At 38.5% G+C, this 27,974-nt stretch overlaps 2 protein-coding genes and 1 pseudogene across 3 annotated transcripts in view; 1 reads left to right on the top strand and 2 right to left on the bottom strand.

The window, feature by feature from the left end:
- LOC149414623 (box C/D snoRNA protein 1-like) overlaps positions 1 to 27,974 on the top strand; it is a 76,093-nt gene that overhangs the window by 36,894 nt on the left and 11,225 nt on the right. The gene's annotated exons all lie outside the window — the stretch shown is intronic.
- LOC149414624 (large subunit ribosomal RNA) lies at positions 17,401 to 18,832 on the bottom strand (annotated as a pseudogene).
- LOC149414625 (uncharacterized) lies at positions 21,398 to 27,974 on the bottom strand. 2 transcript variants are annotated; one of them, XM_089643306.1, is made up of 3 exons: positions 22,551 to 27,974; positions 22,042 to 22,157; positions 21,398 to 21,642 (listed from the first exon to the last, which is right to left on the bottom strand). In XM_089643306.1, the coding sequence occupies exons 1-3, from the start codon at positions 22,605 to 22,607 to the stop codon at positions 21,501 to 21,503; spliced, it is 315 nt and encodes a 104-aa protein (XP_089499432.1). In that variant the 5' UTR covers positions 22,608 to 27,974; the 3' UTR covers positions 21,398 to 21,500. The 2 variants fall into 2 exon arrangements, with proteins under 2 accessions (XP_089499432.1, XP_089499433.1); XM_089643307.1 differs by having other exon boundaries at positions 21,398 to 22,157.

Raw genomic sequence — 27,974 nt, forward strand, 5'->3', positions numbered from 1 at the left:
TGTTGTCTTTAAATTGAGTTCAACTTGAGTCTTCTCCTCTGAAGTGAGGTTGTCGATCCTGTACCAACTTGTGGTTCCGTAAGTATGAATATAGTTTTTCTTCTCTAACTCATTTTTCAACTTAGATCTCAAGTGTGTCAACATTTCCACCATTCCAGCCATCGTTCTGGGTGTATTAAGAGAGTCATTTCCACCCGAAGCCAAGTAAGATATAAAATCTTTACTCATTGTAACTTCACGTTTCCCAGAGAAAACCGCTACAGTTGATATCTGGGAAAAGGTATTGCTTAGTAGACCAGACATGTTTGCCCCAGATAGCTTAGACCAGTAGTTCAAGGTGGGAGGAACGAACTTGACATCTGAGGATTTATCCTTCTTGAATCCTGATCCTAAGTCTGAGCGGGTAAACCAGTTACCAGTGTTGGTGACCTGTGCAAGTACGCCCAAATCTTCTTTAAATGACCCAAACACACAGTGAAAGAATACCTGAGAAGCTGCCTCTCTAGTATGAGAACCCGGTAGACTGAATTCCCTATTCATTATTTCTTTGTAAGCAAGGAAACCACCTTGCCCTGAGAAGTTGAAGTTCTCATCTTTCACGTCTATCAACTCAGGGTTATATCCATTATCTCTCATGAATGCAGGTGCAAGTGCCCATGCTAGGACATTTGATGGAAAGAACATATGGGATTGTTGCCTGCCCCATGTTATCAAGAGTATGTCTCCCAAAAGGCTTGTGATTTGTTTTGTCTCGGCATAGCTCTTAGATACACACAACTCTATGATGGTATCGATCTCTGGGATGTGAGACATATCACGTTTAACCGCAGAACGCCATTTGTGGGTATATGCCCTTTCAGAGTGTACCAATTGAACGAAGGCTGACAGAGGACCAATACTCTGGGGCATGCTTGATTTCTTCTCGGGGGCCCATGTGATTCCTTCAGCTAACACATGGTGGTGCCCCTTGATTCCGATATCTTTGATATCAATTGTCCTTGTTATCCCGTCAGCTTTTCTAATGGGCATCCGTGATTGTCCCATTCTAAGTTCGTTGAGCCTTAGCTGGAAGCCCCCGACATAATTCAAAAGTGGGCCTGCTGTTCCGTACCAATTTTCCGGACTTTCCAAGTCGTACTTTTTGTACTCGAGATTATGTCTCTTAGCAGCCTCTAATACGAGCAGCTGTGCTTTCTCTCTTGTAATAGGATGCTCTATCTTTCCTTCAGTCACTTTAAAGGCTGTCTTCTCATGGGTTTTTGTTAGAGAAGAAACTATTTGGTTTGCTTTTTGCCTGAGAGCATTATGCGTTGCGAAGACGATGTTGTGCACTTGCATCGCTATCCCAATCTCCAATTTGAATCTTTGGAGAAGTTTTACCTCGTTTGCAACAGCTGCATTCGCTGATATAACGAAACTTAGTACGTTATTTTTCTTGTTGGGATCAAGTTCAATCTTCACTCTCTTGCTGTCGGTCACTTCTTTATTTATGTCATCAGGATCAACTCTGATGAAGGATCTTTTCTGTCCCTTGTCTTCATTTCTTATTCCAGATGGTCCGGGCTCATTTTCTTGTCCGAAACATCGACCTCAGGGTGATCCAGTCCTGGGAAATCAGTCTCCTTCCAAATCGGTTTCCTCACAGATGAAGTAGATGCAACAGGTTCTACATCATCCAACACATAATCATTTTGATCGTCATTCTCTTCCACGTCTGGAATCTCAGGAATGGATCTGTTCGCTAATAATGCAAGGGTATCAGCAACAAGATCCTCATCCTAACTCGAATATCCTTCTATTTCCGAACCGTTTCCATCTCCAATAGCATTCAGGACAAAATTTTCGAATCCTTCATCATCTGGTGATATTTCAGGAATTTCACCTTAAAAAAAAATATTTAAAAAAAATTAAAAACATACTCCAATACAATTTTATTATGCCCAAACATAATTACAATGAATATCTGGTGTAACGCCTGTGTTGAGATTGCCTGTGGCAATTTACAGAGTGTTTTTATATATCTATATTATATAGATGTCTCCTGTGACAGGTTAAAACATGGTAACATGCTTTTTTAAATCAGTGCCATCTGTTGGACGTACTATTTTTTCTCTATCTGCACAGAATTAAATTAAACAGACATTATCTCATTGAAAAAGAAAGAAAAAGAGAAAAATTATAACACTTTGCAAATATTTATCGGACAGAATTGGAATGGAATGTATGAGAATAAACCTGACCAGCACGTCCGTGCTGGTGTTAATATTTCCATTAATAAATAACACAATGCTGAATGTCATACTAAAGAATGAACTCATTGATTAACATGTTAATTACAATAATAACACGGTGAATTACTTAAATACTTTATATATTTGTATTTATAAATAACTTACGCCACATTTTGACAGTTTTTAATGATGCCCCTAGCGGTAATTTTGGAAACAATGGCCAGTAGGGCTTAGATACAAGCCCGCACGGTCATTGTAGGCCGGAATACCAACGAAATTTAAAACCGTTTTCGAGAAATATTTTTATAAACGGACCCGCACGATCGTATCAGCCAGTGCTGAATGGGATATGAATATCAAAAATAAGCTTAGAGTCCAATGTCACTCCCAAATCTTTGATTTCTGTTTTGTTGATTAATATTGAGCCGTTCAGATTATATTCATTGATAATGATATTTTTATTTCGTGTGAAATTCACAACGAAACACTTTTTAACATTAATTTTAAGGGTATGCTGTGTACAGTAAATATTAATTGTATTTCAATATTCAAATTATCATTGCTAATGTCTATACCAGAGGTTTGCCAAAGAGCCAAATATGTACATTACAATGATTTAAAAAAAAAATAAGAGCCAATTCTGTTTTTTTGATTTAGCATTATATTATAATTTCAGCACTTTATTAAATTACGGGTAGCTACGCTGAATAAAACTTGATATCATATTTAATAAACATTTTATTCAAAAAATAATATATAATTAAGGAATCCATAATGAGACATCTCATTCAAAAATCAAAACAAAAGTAAGGTCATTCTACCTCCGTGGAACATGAAAACAGTTAGGTCATTCTACCTCCGTGGAACATGAAAACAGTTAGGTCATTCTACCTCCGTGGAACATGAAAACAGTTAGGTCATTCTACCTCCGTGGAACATGAAAACAGTTAGGTCATTCTACCTCCGTGGAACATGAAAACAGTTAGGTCATTCTACCTCCGTGGAACATGAAAACAGTTAGGTCATTCTACCTCCGTGGAACATGAAAACAGTTAGGTCATTCTACCTCCGTGGAACATGAAAACAGTTAGGTCATTCTACCTCCGTGGAACATGAAAACAGTTAGGTCATTCTACCTCCGTGGAACATGAAAACAGTTAGGTCATTCTACCTCCGTGGAACATGAAAACAGTTAGGTCATTCTACCTCCGTGGAACATGAAAACAGTTAGGTCATTCTACCTCCGTGGAACATGAAAACAGTTAGGTCATTCTACCTCCGTGGAACATGAAAACAGTTAGGTCATTCTACCTCCGTGGAACATGAAAACAGTTAGGTCATTCTACCTCCGTGGAACATGAAAACAGTTAGGTCATTCTACCTCCGTGGAACATGAAAACAGTTAGGTCATTCTACCTCCGTGGAACATGAAAACAGTTAGGTCATTCTACCTCCGTGGAACATGAAAACAGTTAGGTCATTCTACCTCCGTGGAACATGAAAACAAATATGTAGAACTATACAAGATCTGTGAAAAACAAATAATATTGAAAACAAATAATATTCAAAACCAATAATATTCAAAACCAATAATATTCAAAACCAATAATATTGTGGACAAATACCTAGATCTGTTAACCATTGTGAAATAAACTCTATGCCGTCTACGTAAGGGTTTCACGCTTTTGTATTTAGTTACCGCCCAGCTCTGGCGGTATGAAGACGTTCTTTATCTTAGTGCCGCTCTGTTCTGTGAAATTTTTTCAACTAAAATCAGTTTACGTGTAATAGTTTTTTTTTAAATTCCTAGTTTTATACAATGGGGAGGAAAGATAATAAAAAAACTGGGTACGCTGAGTGGCCCAAAAAAAAAAAAACATTTTGGAATATTTGGGTTAGTTAAAATAATTTTTTTCATAATTAGGTACCTAGAAACAATAACGCAAGAAATATTTGTTTATTTTACGTTATTATGTTTAGAAATCAAACAGATATACATAAAGAATAATAGAAGACCCCAAGGCAAGAAGTTGTTAACTTACATTGAAGGCATTCTGAGATATTTAGACTTTTGCATTTTGCCTTATAATTTTTTATTTGAATGTCATTTACAATGTACTGATCTTTCATGGTGTAGTAAACAAACCAAATTTACATTACATGTAGTAATATTAAGTAGTTTTGCAGTCTAAAAGTTAAAATAAACATGTTTTCTACAAAAAAATGTAGTTAACATGTTCATGCCATCTTCAGGGATAAAATCCAGAATCTATAATAGTAGGCGGGAGGGTTTTATTGGAGGCATGCCATGGCATTTTGTTAAATGAAGTTTAAATTCGAGTAAGATAAAAAAATAAAGCAATGAATTATTAAATCGATTATTTTTTATTTATTCATTATGTACTTAATTTTAATTGTAAATATTTCAATTAACCACGTATTTCTGGGCATTTTGAAATATTTTTACGTTAAAAATTTAACGTTTTTTTGTTTTATGTGATTACCATGCGAATCTAAATTTATTATTTATTGCCCGAAGCCAGTGGTAGAATCATAGAATCGCATCTCCAATTTGTAGAATGTTACAACGAAAGAACAATGGGAAAGAGGAAAAACATAACTAATTTAAACCATTTCAAGTAACATTGTAGTTCTGACGAGGGCCATAATGAGAGTAACTAACCACCGTAAATGTGCTTTGTATTATTTTACGTAAGTAACCAACCATTAATGGTGACATCATGCTGTTTTCTCAGTCCTGGCAAACAATACATACCCTTCTGTTATTCTGCCTCTAGACATGGCCCGACTAACTATAAATAAATAATTATTATTTATGAATATAATTATATTCATAAATATTTAAACATTAATTTAATTATCATTTTTTATATTTGGAAGCTTTTATAAATTTTTCAACAGCGCCAAGAGTAGGGATCCTGAAATACAGACATTTTGTATTTGCACTTGGACTGGGACAGAGCGGCAATTGACTAAATTCCTTCTTCTTATAAATTCATTCCATAAAAATATCCAATTCACTTTAGAGATAGGCAGTAATGCATCGATTCATTTTTTAGATTTAACGCTAACTTCAGTAAATAATAGAATTACATTTATCGTAAATCCACATACACGGATACAATCATACATAACACATAAACATTCTGCTTATCCTTCGATGGTAAACCGGCTAGTAAAAATCCCTTTATCATCTGTTAATTTCACAATTGAACTATCTAAAATTAAACATATGGTCTAAATAATGGTTACTCCACACACTCATAAATCAATGACAAAATCCTGAATTTCACCAAATATTTTATTCACAAAACTTAAACTAGCCCGCTATCTCGAGCTGCCTTTAACCTGAAGGATCCTTCAACTACAATTGTAGTTGAAGGAAAATTCTCCTACAAGCCGACCCACTACAATAGCAGTTTCGAGAATTCGTCATGTTCATCTCCAAATATTGAGTTAATTTACCGGTAAATTTTAAAAGTAAAAGGTTCATACTCTAAAACTGAATGTTTTCTATCATACCATTTAAAGAGGAACTCCTTTTTACTTACAGTGATTTTTTAATTAATTTTTTTGTATCCATGTATCCCTTCACAATTCATCAAACTTTTTGTCACTCGCATTAGAAGTGTGTCGTTCCGCTCATTTTTCGGACTCGAATCAGAGTCCGGACTCATTCTAAAGGACTTGATTCATTGGATTCGCTCCGACTCCTTCGAATCAAGGCGATCAAACCGCTCCGCCGGACTCATACTACAAAACGAATCAAGCGAGTCCGGCGGAACGGTTTGAGTCGGAACGTTTGAAATGAGTCCGGCGGAACGGCTTGAGTCGGAACGTTTGAAATGAGTCCGGCGGACTCAAACTAGAAACCGTTCCGCCGGACTCATCTTGAATCGATTGAGGTTCAAGTCCTGTGGACTTGAATTTGAATCAGCTGGATTCGCAGAACCCGGTGGAACGTCACAATGAGTGTCACGAAATAATAATTTTGTGTATCCTGTTATCTGTAAGGCTAGCTTTAGACTTGTAAGTTTTTTCGTAAATTTACGACTTCTAGCCAATGGGCATATTGGATTTTCAAAATGCAATATTTTGAAAATCCAATATGCCCATTGGCTAGAAGTCGTAAATTTACGAAAAAACTTACAAGTCTAAAGCTAGCCTTATACCTAGAGATGGCAAAATTTCGTTTTAATTAAAAACGCGAAAAAATATTTATGGTTCGAAAATAGGGCATTTATAAGTTTTCTTTGCGTTTCAAGGCATCTGAAAGTGTTTCCAGTGATTTCTATTTCGCGAATTAACGCGAAAAACGTGATTTTGGCCGTATTTCAGCTAAATTATTCTATTTAGCGAAATAGGCGCGAATTTTCCGAAAATACCGGGTATGTAACAATTTCAAAAAATCGATATTTATCAGCGGAAATAAGTGATTAAAAATCATCTCTAACTTCAGCTCGCGCTCCCCCGACTGTGTGCGTAAACGCTTTCCGAAAATATTGCGTATTTCAGAAGTCGAAGAACCATACAAATTGGAGAAGCTGATACAGTAATATTTAGTCCAGTACAACTAAAGAAGAATTGAGAAAAATGCATAAGGAAGGTAGTTTCATGTGAATATGCAGGGAAAAGTATTATGCCTACTTTATTTCAATTTTGGAATCCTTTCCTACGATTTTTTATAATTTTGTAACTATTTTATGTGTAAATATTTAATATTTCTGTACTGTAGGCTAAAATTGCTTTTTGACATTACACAAATTGTGCGAAATAAATTACGCCTATTAATGTTAATCGCAATCTGCATTTGTTGTGTTTGTGTTCGACCCGTACTTAGAGTTTCCTTCCTTATTAATTTAATATTAAAATTAATTATTTATAATCTTTCACATGGAAATACTTGCAAATTAAGGTTAAACATATATTTTACCAAAAATACTTAAAATATGCGCTAAAAACATTCAGGAAATACATTTTTTCTATTTTGCTACAAAACGCTAAATTATGCCTCAAAATGCTATAAAACGCTAAATTTCCAATTATTAATGCTAAAAAATCTGAAAATTAATGCTAAATTTTGCCATCTCTACTTATACCTACTTCGCAACTCGCCCTTTTCGAAAGGTAAAGGATTAGTTACACATATTATTATTAACTACAGGAAGGATACTTAAAAATACAAAATTTGCAAGATTAAAAAAAAGTCGAATTAAAAAAAAATCTATTTAAAAAAAAACAAAATTTTCAAAAAAAGTCAAAATTTTCAAAAAATCAAATTTTTCAAAAAAAAAATCAAATTTTCTAAAAAATTCGAATTACCCAAAAAAGGCAAATTTTCAAAAAAAATCTAATTTTCAAAAGTTTAAAAAAATTACCAATTTTTTAAAAATCAATAAGTAGGTTTATTTAATAATTTGTTTATTTGCTTCACTCAATTCGTGAGGTACCCACCTTTCAAGCTTTTTCACATTCCCAATTTGCTTCAAGTGGATTAAAACAGTTTTATCACTAACACCGCAACCTGCAGCTTACTCGGACAGTTACAATATATATAATCTACAAATTTAATTAAGGAATATTAAAACATCGTACGTTGGAAGTGGAACCACCACCATTGAAACTTTTTATTACGTCCTTTCATTTTTTTATGATGATACAAAAGGTCCATTTACCCAACAAAATTCATATTACTGCTTATGAACATCATCTGAGATACCTTTTCAGGATTCAGCCTGCTTCTTCTGTCACTAATTATCATTCCGGTTTTGGAGAACAACCTCTCACATGGGACTGAAGTCGGTAGTATACATAGTCTGGTCTTCATAATTTTATAAAGACGGGGATATACCCGCCTTCTCTCTTCCCACCACTTCAAAGGATCTTCCTTTCTGTTCATGATGGGCTCCTCAATGTATTTTTTTACTTCGAGCAATGCAGCTGCTTTGAAGTTAGAAACAGTCGGAGCCATCACAGTCCTGACTGTTTTGTCGTATGTTTTCCATAAAGAAGATTCAGCTGTGCTGCTGTCGTAACTAAAAACATAGTAATTACCAAAATTATCAAATGTGACCACCACCACAACAATCATCACAACAACCACCACAACAATTAAATAAGTAATAGTGTATTTGTGGCACGTTAGTATATTCAGTTTTCGAGATTGAAACGTTGCTTGAAATGATTTTATCCGTGTTTGGTGACTAGATCTGAAGAGCCAGGTACTTCCAAAATGTATCTACTACTTCATCTACTTCCCTTCCCCATTTATTTCGCCCCACAACATACCCCAACCAGGATGCCATAGTAGTTGGGACTTAGGACTATTTTTCACATTTTATTGCTTTTTTACTTACTTACAGGCACTACACATACAGGCACTACACTCGAACACTTAGAAAACGAAAACGCCATTAATAAGTAAAAACAGGAAATCTCATATTTTCAATAGATATCATTATAATAATTAGAATAACATCACTTAGTTACATATTATTATACTTTACAAACTTTTTATGGATAATATAGGAGCCTGGAGCCAGTGAGGCTATGGTATCGCCAATTGGGGTATGTTGTGAGGCTGAAGGTAGTGGGGAGGGAAAGGAGATGGGGAAGAGGAATGTGGGAAAGTACCTGACTTTTCAGACCTAATCACCAAACACGGCTAAAGCCATTTCAAGCAAAGTTTCAATTCTGAAAGGTGGTCCTAGACCAGAGCGATACTAAAGTATCTTCTACTCTGGAACGAGCTGCAAATATAAATATACCTTATATTATTTTTATATGATTGAATTGGGAAATGACACAATTCTATCAATTAAACTTACTTGCGCTCACCAGGATTTTAACCGCTCGATCAAGGAAGCCGTCAAAATAGTTTGATCATGCCTTCAGAAGGCGAAACAGCTTTCATGCGTAATAATAATTACACATCAGATATTGTCGATAAATAAACTGCTTTTAAAAATTGAATAAAAATATTATTGATTATTTAAAATAAAATAAAATAAGTATTTACTTACCACGGCAGTACCGATGATGGAGAAGAATCGCTTGTACTCGTCGTCGCCGTTAGTTCTTCTTCGACATTACATGTAATTGATGTCATATACGATGCCCTCATTTCAATTTCATTTCTTGTAATTTTAAACTGGTTTTCAGTCATCCCTCCGTATTGCTTGAATCTTGGGTCCAAAAAGATAATTTCATTGATTATTTTGTCTTTATGGACCTTCGAAAACCTCCTTATAATTTCTTCATTTAAGAAGTACGCCATTTCACATACTTCAACTGGAAAATTACTTCCATTCGCACAGTATGAATTCAAGTGGTCATGCATTGCCTGAATATAAATGATCACTTTGGAAAATGCTACATTATTTTCACTGCTGACGTCATTGGTGACGTCAAGAAATATTTTTAAAATTAAAATGGAGTGTTCTATGATAATCCATTTGTTTTGAGTCATGGAGAGCAATAATGGTTGTTCCACGACCAACGTTGAAACAACAGCATCCCTCAGCAGCCAAATCCTCGACAGCATATTGTATGTTGAATTCCATCTCGTGACGACGTCTTGTATCAATTTTAAGGGCGGCAAGTTTAACTCGTTTTGTCTTGCTGTTAATTTAGCCAAAGCATGGGAGCTGCGTTTGAAATATTCTACCATTGCTTTGACTTTAATTAAAGTTGGTTTAATTTTTTCCAGCCCAGACTGAACAATTAAATTTATGGTGTGGGCAAAGCACCCAAAATGGGGCCAACCACACAGACGAACTCCACTTACAACATTAGCTGCGTTGTCTGATATAACGGCTGATATTTTTAGATTCAAACTCCATTCCTTCACAAGGGATTTTAAAAATATTGAAATATTTTCTGCGGTATGCCTTTCGTCAAACGAAATACACCCCAGCAAAACAGAAGTCAGTTGCGTTTGATTGTTTATAAAATGGCATGTCAGAGCATAATAGCTTTGATTGGTGCGAGAGGTCCACCCATCCGTCATCAAGGAAACGGCTTCTGCTTCTTTCAAAACCATTATTACCTTTTCTTTAGTTAAATTGTACATTTTAGGCAATAGGCTTTTGCTGATGGTTTTTCTAGATGGAAGGCTGTAGCTTGGACATAATAAGGCTATTAATTTTTTAAACTCAGGATCTTCTACGAGGCTAAAAGGATGATATTCCTTGACTATCATCAACAGTAATTGGTTATCAATCTCTCTTGATTTATGCACAGAAATAGGTTTTTTTACGGTGACGTAGTCCGCGATACAAGTTTGCGCACCACTGATAATACGAACATTTCTCGTAGCTGGTTCTGATGAAGTGGAAGGCTCGCTTTCGGGTATTGCTGGTGGCTGTCCTGGTGGCGATACTGATGAGGAAGTAATGACACTGGTACTGGCACTAGCACTAACACTATTATACATTGTAGGTTTACAAGCTGGCACAATTAATCTGTTTGCCCCGGACCTACTGGAATACATTATATTTTTTACAACGGGCACTGTTGAATGTTTGCGTTTCATGTGACGTGATAAATTACTTGTTGACCCACTAAAATTAATAATATCAGAACAATATTCACATTTCGCATTCTTTGTATTTGTAGGTAACACCGAAAAATGCTTCCAGATTTCACTTCTCTTATTTATTGCAGACATTACGGAACAAATTGCTTTAAGTTTTTGCGTACGTTCGCCTTCACCCGACTACGAGTACGAAAACTGCTACTTTTACTTTAAAAAAAATTATCTCTAATACTAATACAATGAGTAATTAATGCACAACAATAAAAAAGTATCACCTTTGTTATTTATTGTTATAATAATAAAAACAATAATGACCTATTGAGTTTGCAAATTTGTGAGGTGCCTTACTTAACGCCCTGAACCCTTGAGACCTTGTTCCGAAACTTCTTGCAGGTGCTCTGGGATGAAGCTGATGTTTTAAAGAAAAATCCCACATATTACACTATTGAATAGGGTTGATTTTCGTTTATGACTAATATTCATGACGTATATTCAAAAGCCTCGTCGTTCCTTTATACAGTACAGATGGTTAGATTCCCCACCAAAATAAACATATGATCACAAACCTTTCACTCAAACGCAATGTTGTAACTTGATTATTTAACAGCCAATAGAAGACTTGAGATGACGCGCCACAAGAAATTTAATGCTTTTTATCAAATGTTAGTTTTCTTAATACGCTGCTTCCAATTTATCGGGGACGTCCGGCGTATATATTTTTTGAGGTATTCATACAGCTGATTAAATTGTTAATAATAAAGTCAGCGCCGTCAGCGGTGACCCCCAGCTAAAATACTAATAACTGCTTTAATGTTGTGTTTGAAAAATGATCTTCACAAAGCTAAATAATTAGACTAGATAAGACCTAAGTAACGTTGGCGCGAGTTTACTGGAACGCAAATTTGCCCTATGCAGACCAACAAAAGGAAAAAGCAATGCTTGTTGCTATCTTTTGACTAAGACTTACTAAACTTTCTTTTTGAAAAATATTTTCGTCAACCAGTGCAGATCAACAATCCAAACACAGTTCGGTTCGAGGTGCGAGTTACGAGCGAGAGGCGAGAGCGAGAGGTGAGAGTTGAGAGCGAGAGGTGAGAGTGAGTCCGGACTCGATCCATTTTATTTTGCGGACTCGGATCGATTCAAACGCCTTCGGACTCGGACTCATTTGATTCGCTCCGGCCGGAACGACACACTTCTAACTCGCATACAGTCTCGTAACGCGCGTCGATGTATGCGTGTCGTCCCGTTGCCGCGAGTGTGTTTACATTACAGACTGAGTTATTGCTACTTGCGGTGAACATAATTGTTTATTAGAATTTTTTATCTTTATAGCTAATAATAAACTGTTTGAGAAATGTGGAATCCTTTGTCCAATATAAGATAATCTTGTTAATATTTACATTAGTGAAGTGATTACTTTAGATATACCATTTTATTTAGGAACATTTATTCTTTGGGTGTCTTCAAAAATATTCCGTTGCGGTGCATATTCTTCCATGGTCCATTTTTTATTATCTCCAATAATTTCACATAAATAGTTTGGGATTTTAATTCTTAAAAATGAATAACGAAGATATCGAAAACTTTGTGTTAGATTGTGATTCGGACTTTTCCATGAGTGACGATGAAGACTATATTCCAGAAGATTTGGAGAGTTTAGATGAATCATCAGAAAATGGAGATAATGAAATTGACATTTCTGGTTTGGACGAACATTCCTCCCCTGATATAAATTTTATGAATTTCTCGCCAATATGGGAAAATGGAATTAATTTCCAACCTGAAGAACACAATTTTAATCAACAATCTGGTTTAAGAGATTGTGAACTCAATCAGGAGAGTAGTGAAGTTGAATTTTTTGAACTTTTCCTAAATAAAACTGTTGTGGGTTGCATTACAACCGAAACCAACAGATATTTTGATACTGTAAAATCACAAAAAGTATTTGCTCCAAATTCGAGTTTACATAAATGGAAAAATGTTGATACAGAGGAAATGTATGTGTTCATTGCCCTGACTATGCTAATGGCAAGAAGCAAGAAGGGAAAAATCCGTCAATATTGGACACTAGACAAGCTCATTTCATCGCCTATATTTGGAGAAACCATGTCAAGAGATCGATATTTATCCATTTTAAGCATGCTCCATTTTTCAGATAGTGAAAAACAAAAAAGGGGCGATACGACATTTAAAATAAGAGATTTTGTGGATATGGTGTGCAGTCAGTTTAAAAAATTCTTTTATCCATACGAGAATTTGTGCATTGACGAATCTTTGGTATTATTCAAAGGTAGATTATCAATTAAGCAATATCTCCCAGCAAAAAGACATCGATTTGGCGTCAAACTATTTGTTTTATGTGATTGTAAAACCGGTTTCATTTTACAATTTGTTATTTATTGTGGAGCTAAAACGGACATTATCATACCAAATGTGGAAGAAGGCATATCGAAGCAATTGATGGTTTCTGGGAAAGTTGTGGTGTCATTATTGGCTGACTTTTTAGGAAAGGGCCACACTGTATACACAGATAACTGGTATACAAGTCCTTTTTTATTTAGTTATTTACATAGTAAAACCACCAATGCTTGTGGCACTGTTAAAAAGACGCGAAAATGTTTACCACCATTTGGTGATGTAAAAAAAGGAGACATGGAATGCAAAAAATCTGGGAGCCTACTTGCAATCAAATGGCATGATAAAAGGGACGTTCATATGCTGACCACATCACACAACGCTTCAATGGTAGAAACAGGAAAAGCGAATTGGAAAACAAAGGATCCAATAGTAAAACCCAGTTGTATAGTAAATTATAATAGAAATATGGGGGGGGGTTGATAGGTCAGATATGTTGATAACCTTCGTGCAATGTGTTCGTAAAACTGTTAAGTGGTACAAAAAAATTGCGTTTCGGACAATCGATGTAGTTTTAATAAATGCCCACGCGATGTATAAGTACAAAACGGAGTTTGACGAACTTCGCTGAATTGACGGACAACTTGAAAACTCTTCGAGCAGCTCTGAGAGCCCCCTGTCGGGCGGCTGCCTCCTCCTCCGTGCAGCCACCGCGCCTGGTTGCTCCAAGAGCCCTGTAGGCCCTCCTGTAGTCCGCCTTCAGCAAAGTCAGCTCATTCGACCACCATGGCGTCCTGATAGACGACTTTGGGTTTATTCTTCCCAGAGCCGTCTCTGCGGCTGATACTACGGCCTTGTTGAAAAAGTTCCCCAAATTGTCAGGATCATTAGCTGCTACGTTGTGAAAGCCCCTTAAAGTATCACGTAGCGCATCCCCAAAGTTATCCCAGTTCGCTGAATTGGTTTTGAAGCTCCAGGAGGATTTAGGAGCTCCAGTCTTTTGGACACCAATCTTGAAGGTAATGAGCCTGTGATCAGAGGCAATTGAAGATTCGTGTACCTTCCAAAGCGATATCTTGGCCGCAACTGATCCAGAGCATAGAGTTAGATCTATGTTACTCTCCCCATGGGCGTTCGAAAATGTGTATAGCGAGTTAGGCTCGTTTAAGATAGTAAGACCTTGCGCAGCAATGAGGTCTTCAACGGCGTCCGAACGTTCCGTTCGATTTCTGACATCATGATCGTGCCAGAATGGGGAGCGAGCGTTAAAGTCTCCTCCGATTACTACGTTCCGACCTTTAAGCACGTTAAGGGCGCGCGTCAGGCTCAAGATATGCGGTCCGACCGGGTTCCCATATTTAAAATATACTGAGATCAGTACGATCTCAGTATTACCAAACTTGATTGAGACACAGGTTTGGTATTCGTCAGAGAGACCCGCCAGGAGAAGGGGGCTGATCAATGTTGAGTTGAACAGAATCCCCGCTCCGGGCGCGACTCCCGTTTCAATCACCGCACCTGGATGAGAAACAGGGGTTTTACCGCCCCAGGTGTACTGTTCCTGGATAAGCAGGATGTCGATGTTAAGGTCAGACATGACCTTCAGCGCCTCACTGGTGGTCGCCCGGGATCTCTGAAGATTGATCTGACCTAAGGAAAGGGAGGATTTATTGACCATAGTCGGTCATTCTGACTTGCGCGTTGATGGCAGCCTGTAGTGCTGGGCAGAGTCTGTCACCTGTCGGGTGGTTGGCTGCTTTCTTAAATCTAGTGCACGTTGCACATGTAGCCACCAGATTTTTCTTCGGACAGGCTTCAAACTCATGCCCCGTCTCTGCACAGTGTCTGCAGGTGGAGCTCTCCTGGGTGCAGACCTTGGAGATGTGGCCGTACTGCTGGCATTTGAAGCACCTGGTTGCTCCCAGGTAGTCACGGGTCCTGCAGGCGTTCCAGCCCAGGAAGCAAAGGCCACTGTTAATGAGGAGCTTCCTGGCTTCTGGGTGGCATGTTCACCATAATTCTACCATATCACCAACTACCATATTCATGGTAGCTCCCTCTTTCTTCCCGAACAGGGAGACTCGTCTCATGGTTCTGAGATGGTCGACCTTAGAGAGGACACTCTTGCCTGATATATTGTTCTCATATATTTCGTCGAACAAGGCGGTGTCTCCTTCCGAGTCTCCTCGGGGGATGTCGTATATAACGATTTTGGGAAGGCGTCCCTGGGGAGCTACCATTTTGATGCCCTTATCAGCCAGTCGGTCCATCGCCTTTTGGATGTTAGCTATGCCTCCGGGAGTGGTGGTTTGGACAGCAATCCCTGCCCCCTTGATCTTCCGTGTGCGGACCACTTGGAATCCGTCCTTCCGAGGGTTGAGGATCTCGTTGAGGCATTTCTGCACTTCCTCTGATGTTTTGCCCTCTGGGATGGACGGGTAGAATAGGATGGTAGGCTGGAGAAGGGGGGCAGGTCGTTCGATACCATTTGTAATGATGGATTTGGACAGAGGAGGGGGAGTGGCTGTGGCGCTTGCATAGGATCTAGATCCGGTAGTGGAGATGGGGATGCTGGTTGGAGGACTGCTGATTTCCTTGTCTATTTTGACTATAAGAGACTGTTGGGAGACAAGAATCTGGTCAATTGTGTCGCTTCTGGTCCTTACTGCATTGAGTTCCAGGGATATGGAAGTTAGGTCCGCCATTAGGGAGTCAACCAGAGACGTGATTTCACTCTTGTCATTCTTGTTGAGCTTGTTGCTCCCTTCAGTAATGATGGACACTATCCTTCTAAGGTTCAATAGGGAGGGCAGGAGTTTGACTTGTTCAGGGCAGGAGTTCGGGATCATGGTGTGTAGTTGGTCAAGTAAAGATTTCGGATTTTCAGACATTGAGGCATGCTCATCAACTTTTTCTCCATTGTCTCCATTGTCAGATTTTCTCTTTCTGGTCTTGGACAAGGAAAAGGCCTTTACGTATGCCGCATAACTTTTCATCGATTCACACTCAGAGTCCGAAGACCCTGAGGTTGACATTATTGTTTTTTTCCTATCCCCAAACTGCTATGAGTGAGTCGATCAAATGGCAGAGTCCGTGAAAGCAGAGGCCGACCGGGGAGAAAGTGTGACTTTGTGCGTAGAGTGAAAGAGTCCTGCGGGCAGAGCCCGGGAATTTCGTGCCAGCTGAGAATGGTGTGAGCGGCTACTCTAAAATGTGACTGGGAGAGTTGTTTGATGAGATCTGAATTTTGCACTTTTGCCCCCTAAAGGTGGCGCTGTGGGACACCCCGAGGGGAGGGGGAAGTGGACTGTCAGTGGGTGCGTGGGTGATGTGATGTTGGTGCGTGAACAAAAATTTGTAAAACTTTTCTCAAGAAAACTTGAGGTGGAGGGGGATAAACGTCTGTGCGTGTGAACGTTACGTGAAATGTAATGAGTGAAGTGAAAGTTAGTCGGATTTTCCTGTAATTTTGGTCGATGCACTGGAGGGGGCGGATGACTATGTAAACGTCTGTGCGTGATGTAAAATGTGAATATTGGCCTTGTAATGTAAAATGTAATAATCACTGGCGATGTTGGAATTGTATGTGAGTTCACAACACTGATACACTATGTTTGTGTTAATTGCACACTGTTCTAAAACCAAGATGGCCGTCACTTGTATAGAGAAAGAAATCACATTAGCACATTGTTCTAAATCAAGATGGGTCACTTACTGTGGAAATGTGTGTGGGTGGTCCCATGGAAGCTTTGAAAGCTTCTAGAACAATCGAGATCCTTCTAGAAGGAAACAAGATGGCCGGCCAAGATGGCCGGCCAAGATGGCCGCCCTGACGCCGCGTTGCCCTCCACACTATCGACCAATAATTTTGTTTTTGGAGATTAAAGCACTTGCACTTATCCGAAATCACTGTTTTAAACGTACACTTTGCGGATAGAGTGTAACTCTATCCACTGTCAAAATCCGTTTAGCCGGAACTAGTTTGTTTCACTCGTATTCACTATATTGGTTTCACTTTTGTAATTCACTGTATGTAAAGACACACAACAGGTCTAAACCTGGCTTCCCAGCACTCGTAAGGTGAAATTTCACTGCACTTATATCACTATGAGAGAATGTGGTGAAAATTCTGGTGAAAAGTGTGAAAATTCCCACGAAAAACCTTTTTTACAAAATTAATTCGTGGAGTAATAGCTCAGTGTGACCGCTCTACTCGAGAGTAGAAACTGAGATAGAGTAGATAGGGACAGATGGGAATCTCGTTAATCCATTCATGCGCGTCACTAATTAGATGACGAGGCATTTGGCTAGGTTTAATTTAATCTACCCCGATTTAAATTTTGGATCTGAATGGAATTTCGCGAAAAGGATTTAAAGTTTAATTTAGATGCCGAAAGATGGAAAGAATGAGTTACTCTGGGGCGGTAGAGTTATGAATTTACTGAGTCTAAAGATGAATAAGTTTGTGCGTACCAGTGCACGCCTGCTGAAAGGGGCTCGTTTTCAGCCCACACCGATCCGCCGACTAAGACCACTCTGAATGTTTCTCCTAGTAAAAACTGCCAGCCTGCCAGCCAGTTATCCCTGTGGTAACTTTTCTGGCACCTCTCGCTAAAAACTCTTTATACGAAAGGATCGATAGGCCGTGCTTTCGCAGTCTCTATGCATACTGAACATCGTGATCAAACCAGCTTTTGCCCTTTTGCTCGACGCGAGATTTCCGGCCTCGCTGAGCTGGTCTTAGGACACCTGCGTTATTCTTTGACAGATGTACCGCCCCAGTCAAACTCCCCGCCTGGCAGTGTCCTCAGAACGGATCACGCGGGGAAATGCGGCGACGCGACGGAACGAACGGCGGCGCACTTGCGCACGCACACCGCCCGAGACCGCCGCGGCTCGCCGCCCCGTACACGTTTGGCGCGAAAAACCCGTGACGCGCGGCATTAACGCCGGCGCACGCCCTCCGCCCAACTGAGTAAGTAACGAAACGATGAAAGTAGTGGTATTTCACGTTTGGAGGAATTGCTCCCGCCTCCCACTTATTCTGCACCCCTCATGTCACCTTACAATACCAGACTAGAGTCAAGCTCAACAGGGTCTTCTTTCCCCGCTGATTCTCCCAAGCCCGTTCCCTTGGCAGTGGTTTCGCTAGATAGTAGATAGGGACAGATGGGAATCTCGTTAATCCATTCATGCGCGTCACTAATTAGATGACGAGGCATTTGGCTACCTTAAGAGAGTCATAGTTACTCCCGCCGTTTACCCGCGCTTAATTGAATTTCTTCACATTGACATTCAGAGCACTGGGCAGAAATCACATTGCGTCAACACCCGCGAGGGCCATCGCAATGCTTTGTTTTAATTAGACAGTCGGATTCCCCTTGTCCGTGCCAGTTCTGAGTTGACCGTCGTCCGGCGGCCGTACAGGTAACCGAGCGTGCGCGAACACGCCGGCACCACACAGCGAGGAAGATCCGAGGGGAGGCCAAGGCGAGGCGCCGGGTGACGGAGATCCACACCCGCGCGGCACCCGAGGGCACCACGCGGGGAGACCCCGCCCGGCTTCCACGTCTCGGCCGATGACCTCTTCCCGACCAGGCCCGACACGCCACGGCCCTCAGAGCCAATCCTTATCCCGAAGTTACGGATCCAACTTGCCGACTTCCCTTACCTACATTATTCTATCGGCTAGAGGCTCTTCACCTTGGAGACCTGCTGCGGATATGGGTACGAGCCGGCGCGACATCTCCGCGTATCCCTCACCTGAATTTTCAAGGTCCGAGGGGCCGATCCGGACACCGCCGCATCGGCGATGCTCTTCGCGTCCCGAGCCCTATCTCCCCGCTATGGGATTCCAGGGCGCTCGAACGCTCAGGCAGAAAAGATAACTCTCTCCGTACAAAAGATGTGAGCCTCACAGATTTTCATTTAGAAGTTATCAGGCAACTCATTCAAAAACATCATGTTCCCGGCTCATCAAGAAGAGTTAATCGAGTTGGCGAAAATCCGCTGAGGCTAATTGCCAGACATTTTCTTTCGGATGTTCCACAGGCCGCAAATTCTAAGAGAAAGTCGGTTTACCGGGAGTGTTATGTTTGCAAACACTCAAAACTCAATCCAAAACGTCGCGTTCAGACACGTTATTGGTGTTCGGACTGTGAAGTTGCCTTATGCCCTACTACATGTTTTAAAATATATCATACTGTACAGAAGTTTTAATAATTAAAGTGTCCGCAGCGCTTAATACTCTTATGGTAACCCTATCTAATATGGACACGATGTCTTGTAAGTGTATGTGTAGCCGGGGGAAAAAAGCGACTGCGTAATAAGAAATCAATAATTGTAATCAATGTGTTAATCAAACGGCAGATAAATTTTCATAAGATGACTGATAAAGGTATATTATTTATGTGTGAAGAAAAAATTCTTCGATATTATAATGAATAAATAAACAATGAGTGATTATATTTGGAGTGGCGGCATTTTGAAGGTAAATTTGCTTTTACATTTAACATAACACAAAATCAGACACTAAAAACCTAATTTTCGATATACATATACAATAAAACAACATTTAAGAATGCCATAAAATAAAATTTATAACTTAAAACCTGTTTGGGGCAGCTGTATAAATTTTTAAACAATGACACAAAATTTCAGAAAATCATGCCGGTCCAGGCAACCAATTCATTGAGATCCTTCCCGGTTCCTAAGGGTTAAGGCAGCCCTCTTCGCCCTCCTCGCCATGTTGCTACGTTGCCTCCTCGTCTGTAACATTATCTCCTGCTCCTTTATACGCTGCCACCACTTGAATACAATCCACCCTCTATTTGCAATGAAGATTGCAATAAACATATAGATCATGTAATCCAGAATTTTCCACATCTGAGAAATAAATTAAACATTAATAAGATAAAATCCAGAATCTACTGAGATAAAATGATAGAAAATATGATTAATTTTAAAAAGGAATTAAGAAAGTATGCGTGCCTCCATTTTGATGTAATTTTTTACAGATTCATTATACAGACTTACCAACGTCGAAAATTATGTTTAAAAATAGAGCAAAAAATAATCAATTTATTAAATCCTGATTGAAATTAAGAACTTTCCTAAGTTGGTACTTTTATTAACTCCACTCGAGGCCTTGTAACGGGATAATTAAGTACCCCGTTATTTTAATTAAGTACGTAGTTCCCGTGAGCACTTAGGCCATAGGCCCATTGTGCTATATCCCATTTTACCTCTTAAATCCAAGGTCATGCTAAAGAGAAATCAATACTCCGTACAGACTTGCTTCTATACTCTCTTTGTCTTCGCGTCTTCCAATTAAAATAAATGAATAAATATTACTGATCTATAACTAAAAACGAAAATAGACACAATTCTGAGGTTAAATTAACGTAAGTTATACAATACATTAGGAACAAACAAAGAGAGATTCGTACCTGTATTATTGTTATAATCAAATTTCTTGTTTTCTACACACCGAGGTCGAGGCAAATCCACGCATTGTCCGATGACGGGAAGATTAAGTGTCGGCAATGCATGCTTTCTCAATGCACCATTCGACCCTTTGCAATGAATTGCAAAATGCGATGCACAAACTCTAGCATATGTCGTCAATATCAGGTTATGAATGAACTCTAATCTATTTATCCTCCACGACCATTCACGAAACACAATCTGGCACTCACTGACACGGAAACCTGTGTCGAATTGATGTAGTGTCTGTGCATCATTTAACATTGCACTATCTTTTAAGAGTTTTCGACATTTTCATAAAAAATATTTGTTTTGACATCGGCGTATAAACATGAACTGAGCACAAAAGTTTGTGCAGAATGTACGTCACATAGCCATAGAGATTGTCGTGTCTTTTTTACTGACCCACTTTTTTCTCGGAGTTATACCCCCCTGTTGTTTGGCATATTGGTAGTTGGTACCACTTACGTAGAATAACTGGCAAATTGTGCTGATTATGTTATGTTTTTAAAAATCACTATTCTTAGTTACGATCCTTTTTAATCAAAACCGTTCTTATTTATTACCGTGTTTAGTTGTCATATGATCCATATGTATGTGTTGAAAACTCATGTTATGAAAATGTTTTTTTTTTTCGTTATCTGTTCACCTATGGCTAGTAAAAATCCCTTTATCATCTGTTAATTTCACAATTGAACTATCTAAAATTAAACAAATGGTCTAAATAATGGTTACTCCACACACTCATAAATCAATGACAAAATCCTGAATTTTAACATATTTATTTATTTATAATATTTTAATTTATTTTCCGCTGTCTCGAGCTGCCTTTAAGGCAGCTCTCTTCAGTCTTCTTGTCATGTTTGCTCTCACTCTCCGGGCCTCCAGCAATTGATTTTGTTCATTCGTCTGTAGCCACTAATTGTAGAACTCTCGTAAGTTAAGGATGGTGAAAAAAATTGCCATAGCAATGATAATAAAAGGGATGTAGTCCAACTGCATTTTCCACATCTGAGAAATAAATTAAACATTAATAAGATAAAATCCAGAATCTACTGAGATAATATGATTAATTTTAAAAAGGAATTAAGAAAGTATGTGTGCCTCCATTTTGGAGTTATTTTTTAGATTCTGAAACGGATTCTGTACGGAGTATATAAATACGAACAGTTGTCACTGTTGTTATTGTTGTGAATACAAGAATATAATATTAAATTAAATTTAAAAAATTTTGATTTTAGCGGCCGCCTTCACGGGCCGCTCTCAATGCGACCCGTCGCATTCTCTTTGCCAGGTTATGTACCATGTTATTGCAAAAATGTTGTCATTATGTACCTGCTGACAAACTACATAAGTAGTTTAGCAGGTTTGAATGTTAATAAATAAATAAAAATAAAAAATAATAATTACCTTGCTTCTCCCGGGGGCCGCCGGCCACTCATAATATCGGAAAGTTCTCGGTGGAGGGCGGCCGCTACCTCGGGAGCAGCATCCAGCAACAGCTCCCCTATCTCTCCAATCCGTTCCTGAGAACATAATTGATACCAAACTAGTTTAAAACATGACAATGTACTATTATTTGGAATTAATATGTGAAAAGGAAAAAGCAAATAACCCATATTTAAGAAATGAAAAGTCGTCAAACAACATTATATTTCAAAACATTGTTCTTATTGTCTATATTACCCTCCACACAGCATCCCCAAAGATGACATAGGCCCTGAGGGAAATTATTTTCTTCGGGGCCTCCTGTGTGGAGTTAATATTAAAAAAAATATATATATATATATAATGAATAAAAAAGTGTTAATAATGCAAATTTTAAAATCTTCTCAATTATATGGAGCCATTTGAGTAAAAGCCATTGGTAAAAAAGTAATTGGTAATTACTAAAAAAATAATTATTTCAATCAATTTACCTTTATATTCTCTTCGGGACGCTGAGACGCTTTCTCAACCAAAGTAATTATTTTCATAACAGTATGTTATTAATGTATATGATACGGTATAGAATGCAACATCATACCAAATCCCATGGTATTCGCTCCTCTCTCCACTGATGCGTATGATTGTCCGAGTAGGGCGCATATATTTTTATCCTCCTTAACATTTTTTGGACATCTTTCGTCAATTCTTTACTCCTTGTAGCGCCCATTTTGGCTTGATTAAATTTTGATCTAGAATTTTCCAAACAAAAGCATACAGTTTATTGTTTGAAATTTAAAATCTTTTTCTTGCAAGGCGATTGGAGATAAGTCGGTACTGGAAAAATAACATAGTTCCTGCATAGTTATGCATTGTCGTTTCAAAACCAAACAGCTTATAAACATTAAATTATAAGTTAGAGGCACTATTATAAAAATAAAGTAGAATATCGTATATCCTCCAAATATCCGGGCCGTATATCCTCCAAATGCAATCTATTAAATAGAAAATGTTAATAAAAACGTATGTATGTTATTAATGTATATGATACGGTGCGGTGTGTATAGAATGCAATATCATACCAAATCCCAGGGGAGATGGGACGCTCTCCATTGATGAGTACGATTATCTTCCATTCTTAACAGTTAGCGCCACGCCGAGTACAATGGCACGGTAGATTTGATACAAAAGATAGCCGCCGTCTCGGGCCGCTCTTAGAGCAGCCCTTCGCAACCTCCTCGCCAGGTTGTTTCTGTTGCGCCTGTCCTGGATCATTCTTTCCATTTGGTTAATAATTGGGTCGACCGTCCTCCCAAGATCTGGTCGCGCCTTGGTCAGTTCAATGTTGATATTGCCCCTGAAACCCTCTGCTACCATGCAGGCTTTTGCATCAATCCACATGCCTATCTCTTGGTCCGTGTATCGTTTCTTGGCTCTGTCCACAACAATGGCTGCGTTATGAGCCTCCGGGCGGGCATGTCTCGTGTGGACCCCAAGGCCAGTCTTACTCCCGAAGTGCCGTGGACAGAACGAGCACGCAATCTCATCATCGGTGTGGTAATGGTCTGAGTCAGTTGATCGGGGGGGATTCAAGCATTCCTGATTCGGTCCGCGCCTTGTATTTAATCTGTTCATGCAAGTGGTTGGCACCACCCTCACCCCCAGTACGAGCCTGGTCACACTATTTGAGGTCCCCACACTTGGTTGTTCTCAGCTGTTGGTTCGGGGTCACCATAAGGGTCACCCCTTACCTTGAGGACCCCCTGCATGTTATTCAGGGTGTCCTTTTTATTTAATTTTAGCCAGTCTACCAGATGGATTATTCAAAGAGATTAGCCATTTTACACTGCTATGGTCAGTAACCACAGTAAATTTGCTACCGTCTATGTATCCTCGAAAGTGGTGAATAGATTCCATTACTGCCAGTAACTCTTTTTCGGTTATTCCGTAGTTCTTTTCGTGTTTGTTCGGGAAAAGTATGCTACAGGGTGTTCGCCGTCGGGGAATTCCTTCCGGAAGGGAGTTAGTACTCCGCCGATTCCAACATTAGATGCGGTGAAATCAGGACAATTCAGCACAGGTGCCGTTTGCAGTGCAGATTTCAAGGTGGTGAAGGCTTCTTCGGTTTCGGGGGACCATAAGAAGTTACTGATGCCTTTACGAGTGCCAGTGATTTTGTTGAGGGGTGCTGCTATGCTAAGTTTTTGATGAACCTTCTATAGTAACCGGCAAGTCCTAGAAAAACTTTGACTTCTTTTGCGTTTCTGGGCCTGGGGAAATTCGCCATGGCTTCGACTTTAGCTGGGTCTGTTCTCAGACCTTTTTCATCGACAACAAAGCCTAAGTAACGCAAGCGGGACTTGCAAAATTATGATTTTTTCAAGTTGATGGTCAGACCGGCGAGCTTGCCAGCAACTGCCGAAGTGCCGGACTGTCCCGCTGGCGGTTCAGCCTGAGCCATTGAGACTTCCCTCGGTTCTTGTTCAATGGTCGCAGCCTCGTTATGACGCGCGCCATGGATGCTGGTTTAAGGTGACGAGTGCCTTTGAGTAGGCGCCGGATGCCTCACCGACAAGCTCTTTAGGAGCGCCACAGAGCGTGGTGAAAGTTCTTTTTGTTTGCTAAGCGCTTTGCGTAGTAACTCATTTTCGCTACACAGCACAGCAAATTCAACAGAGGGACCCCTTCCAGGGGTTCCCTCATCGGAATCCTCCGATTCCGACATACGGAAAAATATTCCCTAAAAATGGGGAAAAAAAATAGAAGAAAAAAAATATAGACAATAGCTTTTATAAATACTTAATTCTGAATAGAGTCACTTGCCAGCGTCAAAAAAAATGTCAAAAATTATAAACTTAAAGATTAGAAAAAAATTAGTAAACACTGCACCAAACTGTGGTGTACAGTAAGGTGGAGTGAAATTTTTTTTTTGAGAATTTCGAAATCGGCATAGTTGCGAAAGATGCTCCATATATTAACAATTACAACATAAAGAATAAAAAAAATATATTCACAATACCTGGACATCTCCAAAGCTTTATATTTTATCATTTTCACGATTTTACCTAAGTATTTATAGCTCATGTACGCGAAATAAAACACACATAAAATTTGTATTTTACCAATTATTTTACAGATAATACATTCGTAGATTGTTAGAATGGAACAAATAGTGGAAATAAAAAATGTACATATATTATTTACCGCATTGAAAAACTTGAAAATTACAAAAGTTACTATGAACGGTACTGCATTTTGGTGTTTAAAATAAGCATAAGGTGTCGTGACTCTAAGCTTGTTTTTATGAATCAATCTCGCCTCAAGGGTCCACAAACAACGGCTGAGGCTTCTGTTACAATAATCTCTCTGTAGCTTGAGTGTGGCAAGGAAAATTCTTTATCATGACATCGTCAATAAGGAAGTTGAGTCCATTTTTTAAAATGTTTTTTATCAATTTTTTATTCAAACTTAAATACTGGTATTTTTTTTTTTTTAAGTTTGTTTTCATAATTAAATTAATTCTCAAAGTTAAAATTTTATTAATCCCGCCAAAACGAGCGGAATCCGAGCGGTAAGAGGCGGGGTGTGGGTGTGAGGTCATTCAAACTGTGAGAACCACGTCGCTTAAGCATTTTGTACGGAAAAATTTTTAATTCTTCAATAAGGAATTCCAGTAATTTTTTTACCAATGTTAACCGTCTATTAGAATTGATGTTATTAAAAAAAATAGAAAATTGATTAAGATTTCATAGTTAAATTAATATTTTAAGTTAAAATATTTGCTTCTCCAGCCCGGCACGGTATTGCCGTCGCTATTTGTTGACGTGCCCCGTGCCAATTCAGGACCGCCGCGCAGAAAAGTAAAGACCATAGGTAAAATAACGGTTTACAGCCCAGTTCACTGTGAGACTTTTCTGCGCGGCGGCCTGAAGTGGCGCTATTGACAAAGGGGTTTCTCCGGGAATGCAGCTGGTTTTCAGCAGTGCCTTATTATATGGTAAACAAAAGATGAAATATTTAAAAGCCATCACCACATTATAATATATATTATAATGTGTAGAGAATAATTATCATGTCATGCGAAATCAATAAATATACCTGCACAAAACTAGTGAGGTTATGGCGAAATGTCAGATGGGTAGATACGCAATGATTATTATACTGTAAAAATGTATTATATTTATCGTAACGTACAAATGAACACAATTAATAATTTGATATACTTACTTGGAAGCTTTAACTCCACGAATTTCAGCACTAATGTAATCAGTATTATCTCTTAGATATAAAATCAACATGTCAGAATCAACTACTGGTAGGTTGTCAGACTGGGCTTGAATATATCCGATTTCTGACATGGTATGTAGTTTTTTAAACAGATTTTGTATTACATGAACTTTGTTAACTAAACTATAAATACACCAAACCATCCACTACTAAACTTAAAAAGTATTTTATGAGATAGGAAGCAAAACCGTTTGTACTGAAGACCGGCTGTGGTTTGACCCAAATAAACGTTTGGCCTATACACCTCTCTCATCTAAACCGACCATCTCTCATGTAATAGAAAGAGATGCACCATAGACATTGCAGTGACCCGTTCTACGTACAAGCCACGATACATGTGACGTCAGAATTCTTTCGACCAATCGTGGAGCGTATTCAGTTTATTGCTATTTAATGCTTTTTCAAGAACGTTATTCCAAGAATAATAATATAGAATTCGTAATTCTAAGAATAATAATATAGAAATATATTTATATATTTAGAATCGATATTTTTTGATCTACATGAACATATTTTTTATAAGTCAAAATATTTTTCACTCAACTTCCTTATTATCGTGTGATCGGTAATGGCTTGTAAAATTGTCTCGTCACGTCAATTTTACGGCATACTTAATGGTGTTCACTGTGTCTCAATTGCACTGAATTTAAAAGAGTAATGGACTGAAATGTCAAAAACTATGTCCCAAGGTTCAGACTTGGCCCTCTTTTTTCTGAGAACTAAAATTGTAAATAAAAACCATTAAACTGCATAGAATTAGAAGTAGTTTTTTCCCATACGTCCACGGGGACAGCGCGCACACGAGGGTACCCCTTGGGGGAGCCTGAGGGGTACGGGGGCATTTGGATGGCACCCAGACGGGGGTATGGCTGCCAAACTGTCACTTTTAAAACTTAAAGTACTGAAAAAAAAACTTTTTATTCACTGTAACACTCTGGAAAAAAAGCACTAGTCTTGTAGCCCGTAACTTTAAACGTTAGTAATGCACTTTTGACTCGATTTGAGCTATATTTATGTTTTATTATTATTATTTATTAATCTTAAGTTAGCTCACATCTTCGTGTGTGCTAATAGTTTTATAAACATATAAACATGTACATTGTTTGGCAAACATAATCTTTCTTTAAATATTTCAATAAAGTCACAAAAAAAGAAACATTAATAATTGAGATAGACATATTTTCTTAATTCATTTTTGAACTTATTAATATTTTCTATCACAGCAATTTCCTTCGGGATTTTGTTATAGAGTTGAACGGCCTGGTACATCAGAGATTTTTGGGTGCTTGTTTTTTTTCTTGTTGGCAATCTAATTTGCTTAGAATTTCTCGTCCCGTGTCCGTGTATCTCGTTATTGTAATTTATTTTTCTTTTCAGTTCCTTAGACATCATCCCTATGTTAATTTTATGTATAAAAATAAGTACATTCAAATACACAGTTTGCTTCACCGTCAAAATATTCAGCTCCTTTAACATGTCTCTTATCCGTGTGTATATGTTGCGCTTAAGTATTATTCGCATTGCTTTATTTTGCAGTATTTGCATTTTTTCATTTTCTCTTTATTGCAGAGAAAAAGAATACTTGAACAGTAATTAAAGTGTGGTGATATAATTGTATTGTATATTATCTG

Source organism: Hesperophylax consimilis, chromosome 19, assembly GCF_061612785.1.
Source record: "Hesperophylax consimilis isolate HC1 chromosome 19, BYU_Hcon_1.0, whole genome shotgun sequence".
In the NCBI taxonomy this organism is placed as follows: Eukaryota; Metazoa; Arthropoda; class Insecta; order Trichoptera; family Limnephilidae; genus Hesperophylax; species Hesperophylax consimilis.

Excerpts from the sequence above, each read along its gene's own strand:
- LOC149414625 (XM_089643306.1), bottom strand. The coding sequence starts at position 22,607 with ATGAAAATAATTACTTTGGTTGAGAAAGCGTCTCAGCGTCCCGAAGAG. Across the intron at positions 22,158-22,550 it reads GTCCCGAAGAGAATATAAAG|GAACGGATTGGAGAGATAGG; the intron begins GTAAATTGATTG and ends TTATGTTCTCAG. Across the intron at positions 21,643-22,041 it reads CGGCCCCCGGGAGAAGCAAG|ATGTGGAAAATGCAGTTGGA; the intron begins GTAATTATTATT and ends TTTATTTCTCAG.